Here is a 15447-nt window from a genome sequence, read left to right on the forward strand (position 1 = left end):
CTGGGCCCAGGGTTCCCCTTAGCAGATAGTAAAAAAGAAAAATGCTTGGATATAGCACCCTGCAGTCCTGCACTGAAAGTTGGGGTACAGGGGGCTGGATGAGGGCTAGGTATTTTTGTGCTTGCCCAGCTGACCCACGGGAAAAGCATTGTCCAGTCATTAAGATTACCGCCCTGGGAGTTCCCATCGTGGCTCAGTGGTTAACGAATCCAACTAGGAACCATGAGGTTGTGGGTTCGATCCCTGACCTTGCTCAGTGGGTTGAGGATCCGGGGTTGCTGTGAGCTGTGATGTAGGTTGCAGATGCGGCTCGTATCTGGTGTTGATGTGGCTGTGGCTGTGGCCGGCAGCAACAGCTCCAACTAGACCCCTAGCCTGGGAACCTCCATATGCTGTGGGTGCGGCCCTAGAAAAGACAAAAAGACCAAAAAAAAAAGATTACCATCCTAATTTTCCTAGTCATCACCCAGCATGGACCCTGGTGTGTGTGTGGAGGGGATGGGGGTGAGTCCCTGTCGGTGTGAGATTCCATTCGAGGGCTGCTTGATCAGTGATGATGTGGGGAACGGGCTTCTGTCCGGTTCTCAAACTTGGGATTCTCTGAGCTTGTTTCCTCAACCTGGCCTGGTTTGAACGTTTCCTGCTTCCTCTATTTCCCATTAGGTGCCCTGGCCTATCCAACAAAGCCATCCCCAGCACTGAGTGAAAAAGGAGGCTGGGGACCAGGGACTGATTGTCTCCTTCCCCTGGTCTCTTTCTGTCTGATTCTGGGCCAGGCCTCTGTCTCTGTGAGCCTTTCCCTCTTCCCCCAGGGACCCTGGGAAGCCCCTCCTTCCCTCTCCCCCTTCTTCCCCTTTGGCTGGGAAAGTGACTACAGTCTGAATAGTGCCAGACACCTGCCTGCCAGATGTGGCGATTCCCCATTCTTCTCTCCCCCTCTCCAAATGTCTATCCTTTCCCCACCCCACTGAGCTCAGGCACAGGGAGCCCCCCCACAGGGTGATTTAGTGCTGCAGCCCCTCTTCCTCAGTGGCCCCCTCCAGTTCCTCTCCCTCCCCCCGGTGTCAATGCCCTTCCCGTTTTTTTTTTTTTCCACCATGTCCTGCAGAGGCCTTCCTGGTACAGCCTCCTCCCACTCCCACCCCAGGGTGCTGGCTGGTGTGAGCCCCAGCTCCCAGACTGGAGGACTGGAGAATGAATGGGGCAGAGGTGACTGGCCTCTGTTTCACCCATGGGAGAGTACATCAGCAGGGCTGAGCACGGTGGCAGCCAGCGCTGATGTCATTCTCACTGGTGGGGTGGGGAGGGGTTGGGGAGGAGGAGGGGAGTGGGGAGGGAACTGTCTGCAGAGGAGAAAGAGGTCTCAGAGCTCTTCCCAGGTAGGCAAGAGAGCTCAGAATTGTGGCTGCCTGGTGGATGATCGCACCCTCGTTTCTCTGACTGGGACTCCAGATCTCGTCTCTGGATCTGTGTCTCAACTGGACTCAGTACATGCCCCTCGGCTTTGCCTTCAGACTGACCCAAACCATACACCTAAAGGGAAGCCTAGGAAGTTCTCATTGTGGCTCAGCGGTAACAAACCCGACTAGTATCCATGAGGTTGTGGGTTCGATCTCTGGCCCGGCTCAGTGGGTTAAGAATCCAGCATTGCCGTGAGCTGAGGTGTAGGTCACAGACTTGGCTTGGATCCCTGCGTTGCTGTGGCTGTGGCTAGGTCAGCAGCTAAAGCTCTGATTCTCCCCCTAACCTGGGAACTTCCATATGCCACAGGTGTGGCCCTAAAAAGAATGAATGAATAAAATAAAGGGAAGCCTAAGTCCTTATCCTTCTTTCTTTAGTGCTTTTGCCCTTTTGTGTCTTTTCTCTATCAATCTCTCTTCCCTCCCATGTCACCCCTCCTCCCTTAGTTGAACATCCTGGTTACCTATTGCCCCCCCCACCTCCTTCCATCCCATATCATAACACAGTGCAGTCCTCCCATCAAAGCAGAGACTCATTCACTGTCACTCATCTCTCCTTTCCACCCCTCTCTGCAATCTGATGGTCCCAGGCCAGACAGAGGGCTCTAGGGTGGCTGTGGAGTAGAGAGATGGCTGGTCCAAAGGGCAGCAGAGGCAGAACAGGACAGATGGAGAGTCCATGGAAGTAGGAGAGGTGGGAGGAGTGGGACAGGAAGATGCAAAGACAGAAAAAGTGACTGAGAGGCAAAAGAGGGCAGAGGCTGAGAGTTAGCAGAAAGCCAGCCTAGCAAACTGGGGAAGCAAGAGACACCCACAGGAAGAGAGCAGCAAGGCTGGGAGCAGAGAGGAAGAATGGAACGGTGGAGACAGGAAAGTCACAGCAAGAGAAGGCAGCTGGAGAGAGGCCAGGCCAGGAGCAGGCTGGCCCTCCTGGGCTGCCTCACACGGCTGGGCCTTAAATCTTGTGCATATGAATGTGTATGTGTCTGTCCATCTATGCGCATGCATGCAGGGCACACACATGGAGGAGTTTGTGGTGGGGACAGAGATGATCCCCCAATATTCTCATTCTCCCATTTCTTTCGGCAGCCTCCTTCCCTGAGGCACCCCGTACCAGCCCCACCCCCACCCCCAGTATCCCTGATGCTCCAGAGGCCATTCCCAAGGTAATTCCAGGATTTCAAGGAATCCTGGCTTTTTCACTTGGAATGCAGGCCTGCTGGAATGTGCAGTCAGGATCTGAGGCATCGAGAGGCCCCATCCCCTCACTGCCCACCCCCCATGCCTGCTCACCAGCTGCTCCTGTCCATCTTCTCCTCCCACTCTCCTTGTAGGACTCCCTCCTCTGCACTGACCCCTCCCCCAGCCTCTGACCCCCCAGCCGCCTGGGGCCTGGGTTGGAGGGGAGACAAAGACAGGATTTATCACCAGGATAGAGAAGCAGCCCCGAGACCAGGACTGAGGGCAATGGCTGACCTCCCTGGATGGGAGGGAATGCTTGGCCAGATGCTGGGAGGCAGGAAGCCTGGGTTGCAAAGGCTCCTGCTCACAACCCCGCTCCTCCTCTTTTTCCACTCTAACCTCGCTCTCTCATTTGTCCCTGAAGACTGAGGAAACAGGATGGCCTCAAGGTGATTTTAGGCCTCTGAAGGAAAATCTGGGAGGAAGGAAGAGATGAGAGTCTTAGGGTCATTTTCTTACAAATACTGGGGAGGATTTGGAAACCAGGCAGCAATCAGGTGCCAATTGTTTCCAAGACTAGAAAAGAGTTCAGGTTTAGCACTACAACAGCTGGGATGGAGAGGAACTTCCTCTGATCTAGAAGGACTTCTCCAGAACAGACCCTCGTTGCCCCCAATAAAGACGGAGATAAGGGTGATGATGAGCCCTGAAAGATGGGAGATACCAAAGATGGGAAATATTGTCTCACCTGGAAGCAAAAGAAGAAATGGAATGCCACAGGGGTTACTAGCCCCAGCCCCTCTGAGGAGGCCTTCCTCCCCAAGGTCCCCAGCTGTCTCCCAAGAGGTATGAGGAGCAGCAGGACCCTGGCTTGAGAGTAAATAGACTATTCGCCCGAAATTGTCTCTACTCAGCAGGCAGGGTGTGTGCTCACAGAGAGGGAACAGTATGATCCAGGAGTTTCCGAGAAACCAGACCATATATCTTTCAGTGGACAGCTCCCGCAGCTTCCCTAGCGGCCCTCAGAGGCCCACCAGCCCCTCCAGAATCTCCATGAGTCAGAGGCCTCCCCAAACCTAACTCTGAAGCTGCACCCTTCCCAGCTCCTGGCACCCAACATCCTGCTTCCTGCCAAAGGATGAAGGAAAGAGAGACCGAGGCCACGGGGAGCTTCCCATCTACCAGTCTCTCACCACAATCCCACCAACCCATTCCCACCCAGGGGGCTGGTGAGGGAGACCTTCTTTGGTTTCTTTTTAAACTCCTCTGCAAGCTGAAACCCTTCCCTCAATTCCAGATGGAAAGCCAGAAATTGGAAATTTCAGAGGGAAGTATTCATGAGTTGTTGAGAGGAGACACTGGAGTGGACAAAAGAATTGGGGGGGAGGTTTGCACAGAGTAAGGAAAAAAAAACAGGAAAAGGGAGTAGTGAGCATCTCGTTTTTCCTCACTCCCCCTTCCCCCAATTGAGAAGGCAGATTTACAGCCCTGGTTTGGGGAGGGGGCTGAGCATAAGGAAGACAGATCTGCAGTTCTGCCCTCTGAGTGTCTGGGTACTTAGCTTTAACTCCCCCATTAGCATCAATCCCCATCTTGCTGCCCATCCGTCTTCTGACATCAGCTCCTTCCCCTCTCTGTAGCCCAGGCTTTCTGACCCTAAGTGGCTCTTAAAGGGCCAGTCTAGACCTTTCTGTCCCTCCCTTCTCCCACTCCAGGCAGCACAATCGGGTGTGTGTGTACACGCGTGTGCACATGCAAACACGGTGGCCATCCTTGCTGAAGCCACAGTGGATGGGAGGCACAATGTGTGTATGGGGAAGGAGCGATGGCTTTTCCTCAACTCTCTCTGTTCTCTTTAGGTTCCCCCATATGGACCGCACACCCCCTTTTTGTTCACTACCTCCCCAAGCTCAGAGCAAGTCCTCTGGCTGGGCTGGGTGTCACAGACTCGGCTCCTGGAGCTGAGGGCCGGAGAAGTCTTGTGGATCCACAGAACAGATCCTTTCTCCCTCCCTCATTTCCTGGAGGCCCAGGGCAAGGGGTATCTTGAACTACTGGCTGCTTTTAATTCTCAGCTGGCAGTGGGGGTGGACAGGTTGGAGGCTGAGACTCCTAGGAGATGCCCTGAGCCCCACATTCCTAGCCTCCTTTCCCAGGGACCCAGCTGTGGTCCGTGGTGGTGGTGGGGGGGGGGAGGTTTCAAATCTTCCTCTGCCTGTGAGGGAGGTGACAAGTCAGAGAAACCTGTCTCTGAATTTCCTGGCTCCTCTCCCTTATTCCTCAGCAACCGAGTTTAGGGGGGCAGAGGGGAAACTGGCTTCTCCCCATGTCTCTCCATCTTCTGCAGAAATGCTGTGACGGCACTCCAGAGGCTATAAGAATGCCAGGATGACTGGAAAGTTCCTCCCCCATCTGCCTTCAATCCTTTCTGCTGCAAAGCTCTCTGCAGTCCTCTGAGGGGCTCTCCAGAATAGTCGAACCCCCTTCCTGATATCTGAAACCCATTCCCCACCTCCCTCAGTTCTCTCTTCTCTGGCTCAGGATGAGAGGGAACTGGTGGGTGGGGGCTTTGGGAAAGTGGCCACACTAAAACTAGGAGCCCCCAGCTGCACCCCCCTCAATGGCCCCTTATTTATCACCTTCCAAACCTCACTCTCAAAGAAGCATAAATATTCCTAATTCCTGAAGGCCAGCCCTGAACTCATAAATTTAACTGGGGAGGTGGGCAAGGGAGAGGAGTGAGGTGTTGGGAAGGGGAGCCTACTGCAGCCTCGAGGAAGTAGAACATCTCCTGGGGGTGGCGTCTGACTTGCCTCCAGGCAGACGCCTCTGGGTCTTCTTGGAGAGGAGGAGGAGTTGTGGGCTCTCAATAGTTCTTCTGGGGATTAGTCTTTTCTCACCAACCCCCTCCAATAAAAACCAACCCTAGTTTTGTCTTGGAGCTCCCTTAGTTCTCCATCCTTCTCCCTCCTTCCTTTCTTGCTATTACCTTCCCGTTCTTTCCTGCGCCCCTCTCCCCTCTCTGTTGCCCTTTTCTTTGCGTCTTTACTCCTCCAAGTCTCCCATTTCAGAGCCATTGTCTGAAGAGGAAATTTCTGTTTTTCATTCAGTCTGGATAATGAGGTCTGAAAAGTCTCTCTCAGGGCCCGAATCTCCCGGCTTCTGCCTACCCGCCCCCTCAAAAGCGCGCTTTCTTTTCAGTTTCTCCCCGTCTTCTCCTCAGACTTCCCTTTGTCTCCCTCAGCCTTCCTTTTCTCCTCAGCCTTCCTTTTTCTGTCACCCCCTTCGCGCCCGTTTCCCCTTCTCTCTTCAGTTCAGGACACTTCCCTTTCCAGTCTCTTTTTCTCTCCCTATCCCACTCCAGCTCTCAGATTTCTCCGCTCTTATTTACCCCTTCAGACCCCTTCGTCTGCTTCAGTTCCCACACTACCACACCCCTATTTTCCCCTCTCCTTGGAGGAAAAAGGAGAGGGCTTGAGGAACAGGTAGAGGGAGTGCGGTTCCTTGAGGGGAGGGAGAGCAAGGGGAGAAAAAGCAGGGGAGAGGGAGACGGAAGCGGTGCAGAGGGGAGGGGCATCCTCGCTTCCCAGCGGCGCCCTCCCCCGCCTCGCCGCCGCCGAGCCATAAATCAGGACCAAGGCGGTTTGGCCAATGGCAGAGTGACTCGTAAATCGGCCTGTCAAGTTCAGCCAATGAGAGGCGGCGTTAAATCAAGTCCTGTCAGCGCTTAACCAATGAAAGGCCCTGGGCTGACCATAAATCTGCCCGTAAGAGACAGCGTTGGAGAGAGAGTGTGCGGACGAGCTAGAGCTGCCTGGGCGGGGGACCGGGGAGGGGGAGCGGGGAGAGCGGGCCGGGGGCGGGCGGGAGAGGAGTAGCTCGGGAGAAAAAAGGCGATAACCGAGGTACAAGCGATGAAGACAGCCTACAGGAGAGACGGACAGATGGAGAGAGACAAAGAGAAGCCTTGAGAGATAGCGTCAGAAAGTCCGCGATAGAGCAGGAGCTCGTGCGGGAGACTGACAGAGATAAAGAGAAAAGGGAGACAGACACTGACACACTCAGGAAGGCCCCCGTGATATTCTTCCCCAAGACAAATGCGTACACTTCCCCAAGACACGCGTGAGCTCCGCATCCTGAGGGACCTCGTGCGTGGACACACAGGCGCCATACACAGCTACAGGAGAAAGACTGAGATAATCTTCCTCTTCTTTTCCCTCATTCAGCGCCTTCCGAGATCAGGGATTGGGATGGGTGTGTGAGCTGTGGAAGGGGGAGGAGGGGGTTGCTTTCCTGCTAAGATCTGTCCTCTCTGGTCTCAGACTCTAGGGTTTCCTCCTGTGTCCCCTGAGTCATTCTTTTTCCAGCGACTGATAATTGGGAAGTCCCTCCTGAGGTCTAACCTCAGTCCCTATTGCTGCTCCTTTCTACGTGCCAAAGCTTTTTCTTTTTCTTTCTTTCTTTCTCTCTCTCTCTCTCTCTTTTTTTTTTCTTCTTCATTTTTGGCTGCCTCTCCTCATATGGAGCTCGCATAGGGAAGAGATCTGAACTGCAGTCTCTACCCAAGCTAAAGCTGCGGCAATGGTGCATCCTTAACCCACTGTGCAGGGCCAGGGCCGGGGATTGAACTCAAGTCCCCGCGCTCCCAAGACTCCACCAATTCTCTTGTGCCACAGCGGAGCTCCTTGCCAAAGCTTTTGAATCACCTTCAAGGAATATGAAAAGTGAAACCTTTTACAACCCTTCAGAGAACTCTCAACTTTCAGAATCTTAGAAGGTCTGAGCAGGCAGGATTTTTAGGGATCATCTGGTGATTTGATTCTAGTTATAAAAAGGCTTCTGTCCTATAGTTGCTAGACATGGGGGCTGGTACTAAAGTCAGACTCTCGACCCTCAAATCATGATCATACTACTGACACGCCCTTGGACTTAGGACAAATTGCTTACCCTATTTGTGCTTTACTCTTTTCATTTGTAAGCAAGAGATTATAATAGATACCTTATGGTAAATTTTGTGAGGATTACACAAAATATTTACAGGATTTAGGACAGCATGAGGCATCTGATAAAGGTGCACCCCACCCCCACCATTGCACAGATGATAAAACCTGAGGTCCAGAATAACGCAAGATCCTGCTCAAGTTCATAGAGCTAATTTTCAGAGAGCCTTGATTGGAGCTCTGTGCTCCCAGGCTGATGTTATTTATCGGTTCTATTCACCCCACCTGCCTCGACCTCTGCCTCAGGTACCTGAACTTGACTCAGTATAGGCTTCTGTGATTTTTGTGGGAGGAAGACACTCGAAAGCATATGTTCTCCATTAGGAGGCAGGATTCCTGGACTCTGGAAATGTGTTGAATAAGAGGATATCAATCTGGCACACCCCGACTTTGTTTCTGCCCTCGTCTTAATCTCTGTGGACTTCACTTTGTTCTCTCAAACCCTGGACTTGAGGGCAGGGAGGGGATAGCACGAAACCAGAGCAGCATCACCAACATGATTCTCACATTCAAGCCCTGGTACCCACCCTGTTTCTCCCACCCCAACAAAATAGACAATAAATATCTCTTGAATAGTGTCTAATTCTTCACTTTTCTTCCTAAGCTTTGGGGAAAAGTGAGGCATGCAGATCCCTGGGTCTCCACCCCTGCTGGCCAGCACGGGGCGTTTATCTCTGGACTCCCAGTCTTACTGACACCTTCTGTCCTCAACAGGGAAGCCAGAAAGGAAACACAGAGAACCAGCGTCACCTGGTGGCCACAGGTGCTTTAAATTTGAGAGAGCGCACGCGCACACACACATGCACACGCGCACACACACACACACACACACACACACACACACTGGTGACAGGAAGTTGGTCGCACTGGAGGAAGGAATGGTATGATCTCCCTCAGGCTGGCCCCTGAACCTTCTTAACTAGAGTCTCAGTTCTGCTTTCATAACCTAGGATGATGAGAGACCAGGACCCGGATGAATTAACTACAACCAGCATGACCCCACTAAGGCAGCTAGCACACCCATCTGCCATGGACTGGGAAGCTCAGTTCCATTTCACAGAGCATGGAGTGCTCTCCCATGACCCCTTCTCTTTGTCTTTTATTTTTTTCAGGGCTGCACCCGCAGCATATGGAGGTTCCCAGGCTAGGGGTCAAATCAGAGCTGTAGCCACTAGCCTACGTCACAGCCACAGCAACTCCAGATCTGAGCCTCGTCTGTGACCTACACCACAGCTCACGGCAACACTGGATCCTTAACCCACTGAGCAAGGCCAGGGATCAAACCTGCGTCCTCATGGAGGCTAGTCAGATTCATTTCTGCTGAGCCACGACAGGAGCTCCATGACCCATTCTCTTTGGAGAGGGCAAGGGCCGGGGGATGAACTCACTGGAGTGGATAGCAAAACCAGATTTCAGGAGTTCTCCTGTGGTGCAGTGTGTTAAGGATCCGGTGTTGTCACCACAGGGCTGGGGTCACTGCTGTGGTGCAGGTTCAGTCCCTGGCCCAGGAACTTCTGCTTGCCATGGCCTCAGGCAAAAACAAAACAAAACTGGATTTCAAAACTTTTTTGGAGTTGGAAAAAAACTGTTTATAGGAATGGAGGATCCTGGCAGTGGCAATTAGAGAAGAAAACATTTCTGGGAATTTTAAAAGGCTGGCTAATCCTTTTAAACCAACTTACATGTTTTATACCTGGAAAGTCCTCAGCTGAAAGCTATGTCCTTGTCCCCCTGCTCTGACCTAGGACCCCCAAACCCTCAACTTTTAGGTGCCAGTGGCAAATCAACCCTGGCCTATTTCTTTCTTCCCCATAGATCACACCTGAGAATGAAAAGGATGGAATTCATTTATTATTAATAATAATAAAAATTTTTATTAATAATTATTAATGCACCTTGGGCATCCTAAGGCTGGAATGTTGAGCAAGGAATGGAGAGGCCTGGTTTAGGGGTTTGGGGGAGGTTTCTGTGAAAATGCCCACAGGGCTCACTTTTATCTACTCCCATAATGGCTGCCCACTTTAGTTCTGGAGGAGATACCAGATTCTGGTGACTGGGGGTACAGTTCTAATAGAACCTACGGAAACTCTGGGGCCCTCGTTTTAGGAGGGAGCTGTAGGCTTGGCGGAACTGGCGGTTCATGGCTGCATAGAGCACAGGGTTGATGCAACCATTGAGCCAGGTGAGGTTGGCAGCAAGCATGTGGACAACCCGGGGAGCCCGGACCTTGGCATCCAGGATGTTGAGCAGCAGGAAGGGGATGTAGCTCAGGGCAAAACAGAGGAACACAGCAAAACACATCCGAGTCACCTTCCCAAACTCTGATGGAGAATTCTGAGTTTTCTGGGCTACTTTAGTTGGCCTGGTTTTGGCAGTCACTCCTGGAGGGCTTGTCTCTACCATCTGCTTAGCTGCCTTGCTGTTGCTCTGGTCCCCCACTTCTGATGAGTCCCCTTCCAGGGTGTGGGTGGTGGCAGTACTGACTGGCTCAGATGAAATCTTCTCGCTGGGCCCTCCCGATGCCAGCCCGCTGTCCAACTCCTGAAAACGACCAGGCATGGCTTCATCTGTCCCGGCCACATGGTTGGAGCGGATGCTTGCTTGGCGCAGCTTGTACTGATCCAGAGCCTGCGCTGCCTGCTTTACCTGGCGGTGGATGAGGCAGTAGAAGATGCCGACACTGCTGAGCCCAACCACAAAGTAGATGCCCATGAGGATGGTGGTGTAGGGTCGACCTCGAATGCGGTCAAAGCTGCAGGTGCAGACTACAGGCACCAAGATATAGATCTGCCAGAGGGGAGCAAAGCTGCCCACACCCACCACCCAGGTGCTCACCAGGGCCAGCACTATGCCCTTGGCACTGAAAACTTGGGGAAAGAGCTTTGGGTGGGCAATGAGGAGGTAGCGTCCCAGGGCGATGAGGCAGAGGGTGAGGATGGAGACAGAGTTGGACGCAAAAAGGAGGAGTCCAAAGACCCTGCAGAAGGTGGCACCCGTGCGCCAGTGCAGGTGGAGGTAGGTGTCGACAGAGAAGGGCTGGAGAAGGGTGCAGTAGAGCAGATCGGCCACTGTGAGGTTGGCGATGAGCAGGTTGAAGCGGGTACGGAGCTTGGGCTGGATGGCCAAGGCCAGCAGGGTGAGCACGTTGCCCACGGTGCCCGTCACAGCCACCACCACCCCCCAGATAACTGCTACATAACGATAGCCTATCACAGACTCATGGTAGCAGGAGAAGTTGGCATCAGAGGTGTTCCACATGATGGAGACTGAAAGGGGTGGGAAGGGGAAGAGGAAGAAGGAGTCAGAACCTGACTTTGAACTTAGATCTTTTGAACAGCTCTGGGCCCCAGACACCTGAACCACTCCAGGATCTCACAAGCCCCTGGAGCCATTCCCAGGCCTCTTTATCCCAAGACCCCCCAACCCCCTCCTTTCCTATTCTCAAAGATTGTCCCAAATTTGTACTTCATTCTTAGTTTCTGTCCACTCCAAAATCTAGGCCTTTTAAGTATCCATCCAGATACTCTCAGTAACCCCAGCACCCTCCAACCTTTCTAATTCTTCCCCTGTCCCTCAAGACCACCCAGGAGTCCCCTTTCCTCTGCAGTCAGGATGCTACTCTCTGCCATACACACAGACCAGCCTCAGTTTCTTCTGTTTTTACTGCCCGGGGAAAGAGGAGTCCGAGAACGTAAAAATATACCCACTAGAAAACTACTCACCTGAGTCTCCCAGTCTTTAAATCTCTCTCCAGAAAGAGAGTTGAAAAAAGTCCAGCTCACTCAAAGAACAGTTCTTACTTGTGGGCAGACAGGCTTCAAACCGGAGGTGCTCTGCTCTCATGTCTCCTATTATACCAGACTGAAAGAATAAGAAACTCCCCAGTTACCCAACCTTAGCCACTTCCTCTCTTGCCTCCGGTCCCACTCACTTTGCTTTAGCTAGTGAAATCTGGACTTCTCTGTTGAAATTTCCCTGCTACTTACCCCAAAGCCATCTTACTCTTTCTTTTCTCCTTGAAACCCAAGTTCTGTTTCCTTCCTCTCTTTGCATGACAAGACACCTATAAGGTAACTGCCAAGAATTGACTCTGGGGATGGTACATGGACTTGCGTATAGTCTAGGAGACAGATACGTAAATATATAAATGCCTAACTGGGACTTCCTTGGTGGCTCAGTGAGTTAAGGATCCAGTGTTTTCACTGCTGTGGTTTGATTCTTAACCCAGGAAAACTGCATGCCATGGGCATGGCTGAAAAAAAGAGGGAGCTCCCATTGTGGCTCAGTGGAAATGAATCTGACTAGCATCCATGAGGACGCAGGCTTGATCCCTGGCCTTGCTCAGTGGGTTAAAGATCTGGAGTTGCTGTGGCTGTGATGTAGGCCAGTGACTACAGTTCTGATTCCACCTCTAGGCTGGGAACCACCATATGCCATGGATGTGGCCCTAAAAAGACCAAAAAAAAAAGCCTAATTGATTTTCTAAAGCAAGGGGTTGGCAAATTTTGCCTCTGGACCAAATCTGGCACACTATATATTTTTGCAAGGGCCTTGAGCCAAGAATGTTTTTTTCCACTTTAAGGTGGTTTCTTAGGAGTTCCCATCATGGTGCAGCTGAAATGAATCTGACTAGGAGCCATGAGGTTGAGGGTTCGATCCCTGGCCTCGCTCAGTGGGATAAGGATCCGGTGTTCCCATGAGCTGTGGTGTAGGTCACAGACTCGACTCAGATCTGATGTGGCTGTGGCATAGGCCAGAAGCTATTCGACCACTAGCCTGGGAACCTCCATGTGCCCAGGTACGGCCTTAGAAAAGACAAAAAAAGACAAAAAAAATTTTAAAAATTTAAAAAAGAAGCAAAATTGAGGGTATTATGTATTTAAGGAAGTAACCATTTAGTTGGTGTTTTCCTTTTTTTTTTTTTTTTTTGCTTTTTAGGGTCACACCCATGGCATATGGAGGTTCCCAGGCTAGGGGTTGAATCAGATCTGTAGCCACTGGCCTATGCCACAGCCAACAGCAACGCAGGATCCGAGCTGAGTCTGTGACCTACACCACAGCTCGCCACAATGCCGGATCCTTAACCCACAGGGCGAGGCCGGGGATCGAACCTGCAAATTTGTGGTTCCTAGTCAGATTTGTTAACCACTGAGCCATGACGAGAACTCTGCCTCAATTTTGCTTCTTGTCCGGTACAACCTAAAATGTTTACTATCTGGTCCTTTAAGAAAACATTTGCTGATCCTTGCTGTAAAGTATATCAGGGGCTTAGAGAAAAGTAACAAGCTGCCAAAGAAGGGGTCAGGAAAATGTTTAAAGAGAGATACCTGGGCTGGATTTTGAACAATGAACAGGAGTTTTTGGGGGAGGATAAGTAGAAGGACATTCAGGATAAAGGGAACAGGACACAGAGAGTCACAGAGGTTTAGGTAGAGGTGAACAAAGCCTGTGAGGGAGGAAGCAATAGAGAAGATCCCAGAGAGGTGAGTGGAGCTGGGGTTTTACCCTGAAGGCTACAGGGAGATTTACACTCAGAGATCTGTGAATAAGGAGTGAAAGTGCGCAGGCCAGAAGGGAAAGAGATGAGTAAAAAGACACCAATTCAGACAGTGGGTGGGCAGGGCCTGCGTTAGGGCCAGGGCCAGCTTTGTTTGCATGATACCTGTGTGCGTACTCACACAGGACCTTGTACTGAAAAGGGTTAGGGATTTGGTTTATGGCTCTACAGTCAGCCTGAGGATTTTTTTTTTTTTTTTTTTTGATGGCTATACCTATGGCATGTGGAAGTTCACAGGCTAGGGGTCGAATCAGAGCTGCAGATGTGGTCTACATCGCAGCCTCAGCAACACTGGCTCCAAGCCACATCTGTGACCTATGCCACAGGTTACAGCAATGCCATAGCTTTAACCCACTGAGCAAGGCCAGGGATAGAACCCACATCCTTACAGAAACAATGTAAGGTCCTTAACCCACTGAGTCACAATGAGAACTCCATGGAGATCCTTTTTTTTTTTTTTTTTTTTTGTCTTTTTAGGCCCAAACCCGTGGCATATGGAAGATCCCAGGCTAGGGCTCGAATCAGAGCTGCAGCTACTCACCTACACCACAGCCACAGCAACTCGGGCCCAAGCCGAGTCTGTGACTTACACAGCAGCTCACCACAATGCTGGATCCTTAACCCACTGAGCGAAGCCAGGGATCGAACCTACATCCTCATGGATATTAGTTGGGTTCATTACTGCTGAGCCACGACGGAAATGCCTGTAGAGATCATTTTTGAACAAAGGGGATCTGCTTTTTCATTTGGGCACTGGGCCCCCCAAGTGATGTAGCCAGTCCTGGTTAGGGCAGTGGTTTGGGGAATGGAGAACAAGGATCATGAAGTTCCCTGTTGGCTCAGGATTGGGCCTGTTGGTTAAGGATCGGATATTGTCACTACTGTGGTGTGGGTTTGATCCCTAGCTGGGAAATTTTGTATGCAGCAAGTGCAGCCAAAAAAAAAAAAAAAAAAAAAAAAAAAAAAGGAGTCCTCGTCGTGGTGCAGTGGTTAACGAATCTGACTAGGAACCATGAGGTTGCAGGTTCGGTCACTGCCCTTGCTCAGTGGGTTAAGGATCCAGCGTTGCTGTGAGCTGTGGTGTAGGAGGCAGACGTGACTCGGATCCTGCGTTGCTGTGGCCCTGGCATAGGCTGGGGGCTATAGCTCCGATTCGACCCCTAGCCTGGGAACCTCCATATGCTGCGGGAGCAGGCCTAGAAAAGGCAAAAAAAGATTAAAAAAAAAAAAAAAAAAAGAGAGAGGGAGAGGGAGAGAACAGTGATCAGGATCATAGGTCATTAAGATGTCAAATACGACTCATTTAATAACTCATTGGATGAAGTAGGAGGAGGGAATCTGACTAGAATTAGGACTCCCAGTTTTCCACGTGGATGGTGGTTCTCAATCAATGAGACAGGGGATATGGGGAGCAGAGCAAGCTTAGAGAAAGGTAAGTTTATCGTGAACTTAGTTTCTTTCTTTCTTTCTTTTTTTTTTTTTTTCCCTTCTCTTTTTAGGGCTGTATCTGTGGCATGTGGAAGTTCCCAGGAGAGAGGTCGAGTCAGAGCTGCAGCTGCCGGCCTACACCACAGTCACAGCAACACAGGATCTGAGCCACATCTACAATCTAGGCTGCCGCTTGCAGCAGGGCCGGGTCCTTAACCCATGGAGCAAGGCCAGGGATTGAACCCGCATCCTCATGGATACTAGTCAGTTTCTTAACCCACTGAGCCACAATGGAAACTCTATGAGCTTAGTTTTACATCAGATTTGATGTACCTGGGGGACATGCTAATATCTCAGCCCCTCTAATTCCAATTTCATCCAGCCCCTCTCTCTCCCGCTAAGTTGTGGTCCAGTTTGTGCTTTTCTCCACACATCTCCTTCCTATCTGGCTATTCTTGCCCCTCAGACTTCTAGATCTCCAGTCTGTTTTTTTTTTTTGTTTGTTTGTTTTTTTTGTTTGTTTGTTTTTTTTTTGTTTTTGTTTTTGTCTTTTTGCCTTTTCTAGGGCCACTCCTGTGGCATATGGAGGTTCCCAGGCTAGGGATCGAATCGGAGCTGTAGCCACCGGCCTACGCCAGAGCCACAGCAACGCGGGATCCGAGCTGCATCTGCAACCTACATCACGCTCACAGCAATGCCGGATCCTTTACCCACCGAGCAAGGCCAGGGATCGAACCCGCAACTTCATGGTTCCTAGTCAGATTCATTAACCACTGCGCCACGACGGGAACTCCCAGTCTTTTTTTACCTAGATCGACCT

At 51.2% G+C, this 15447-nt stretch overlaps 1 protein-coding gene across 2 annotated transcripts; it reads right to left on the reverse strand.

Annotated features, from left to right (window-relative positions):
- Positions 1-9471: 9471 nt before the first annotated feature.
- Positions 9472-11505, reverse strand: GPR84 (G protein-coupled receptor 84). 2 transcript variants are annotated; one of them, XM_021090914.2, is made up of 2 exons: positions 11365-11505; positions 9472-10908 (listed from the first exon to the last, which is right to left on the reverse strand). In XM_021090914.2, the coding sequence occupies exon 2, from the start codon at positions 10898-10900 to the stop codon at positions 9710-9712; it is 1191 nt and encodes a 396-aa protein (XP_020946573.1). In that variant the 5' UTR covers positions 10901-10908; positions 11365-11505; the 3' UTR covers positions 9472-9709.
- Positions 11506-15447: the final 3942 nt, after the last annotated feature.

Source organism: Sus scrofa, chromosome 5 (assembly GCF_054392235.1).
Source record: "Sus scrofa isolate SSC_HxYL_T2T_F1_AM1 chromosome 5, Sscrofa_HxYL_maternal_Yorkshire_Landrace_v2.0, whole genome shotgun sequence".
Taxonomy (NCBI): Eukaryota; Metazoa; Chordata; class Mammalia; order Artiodactyla; family Suidae; genus Sus; species Sus scrofa.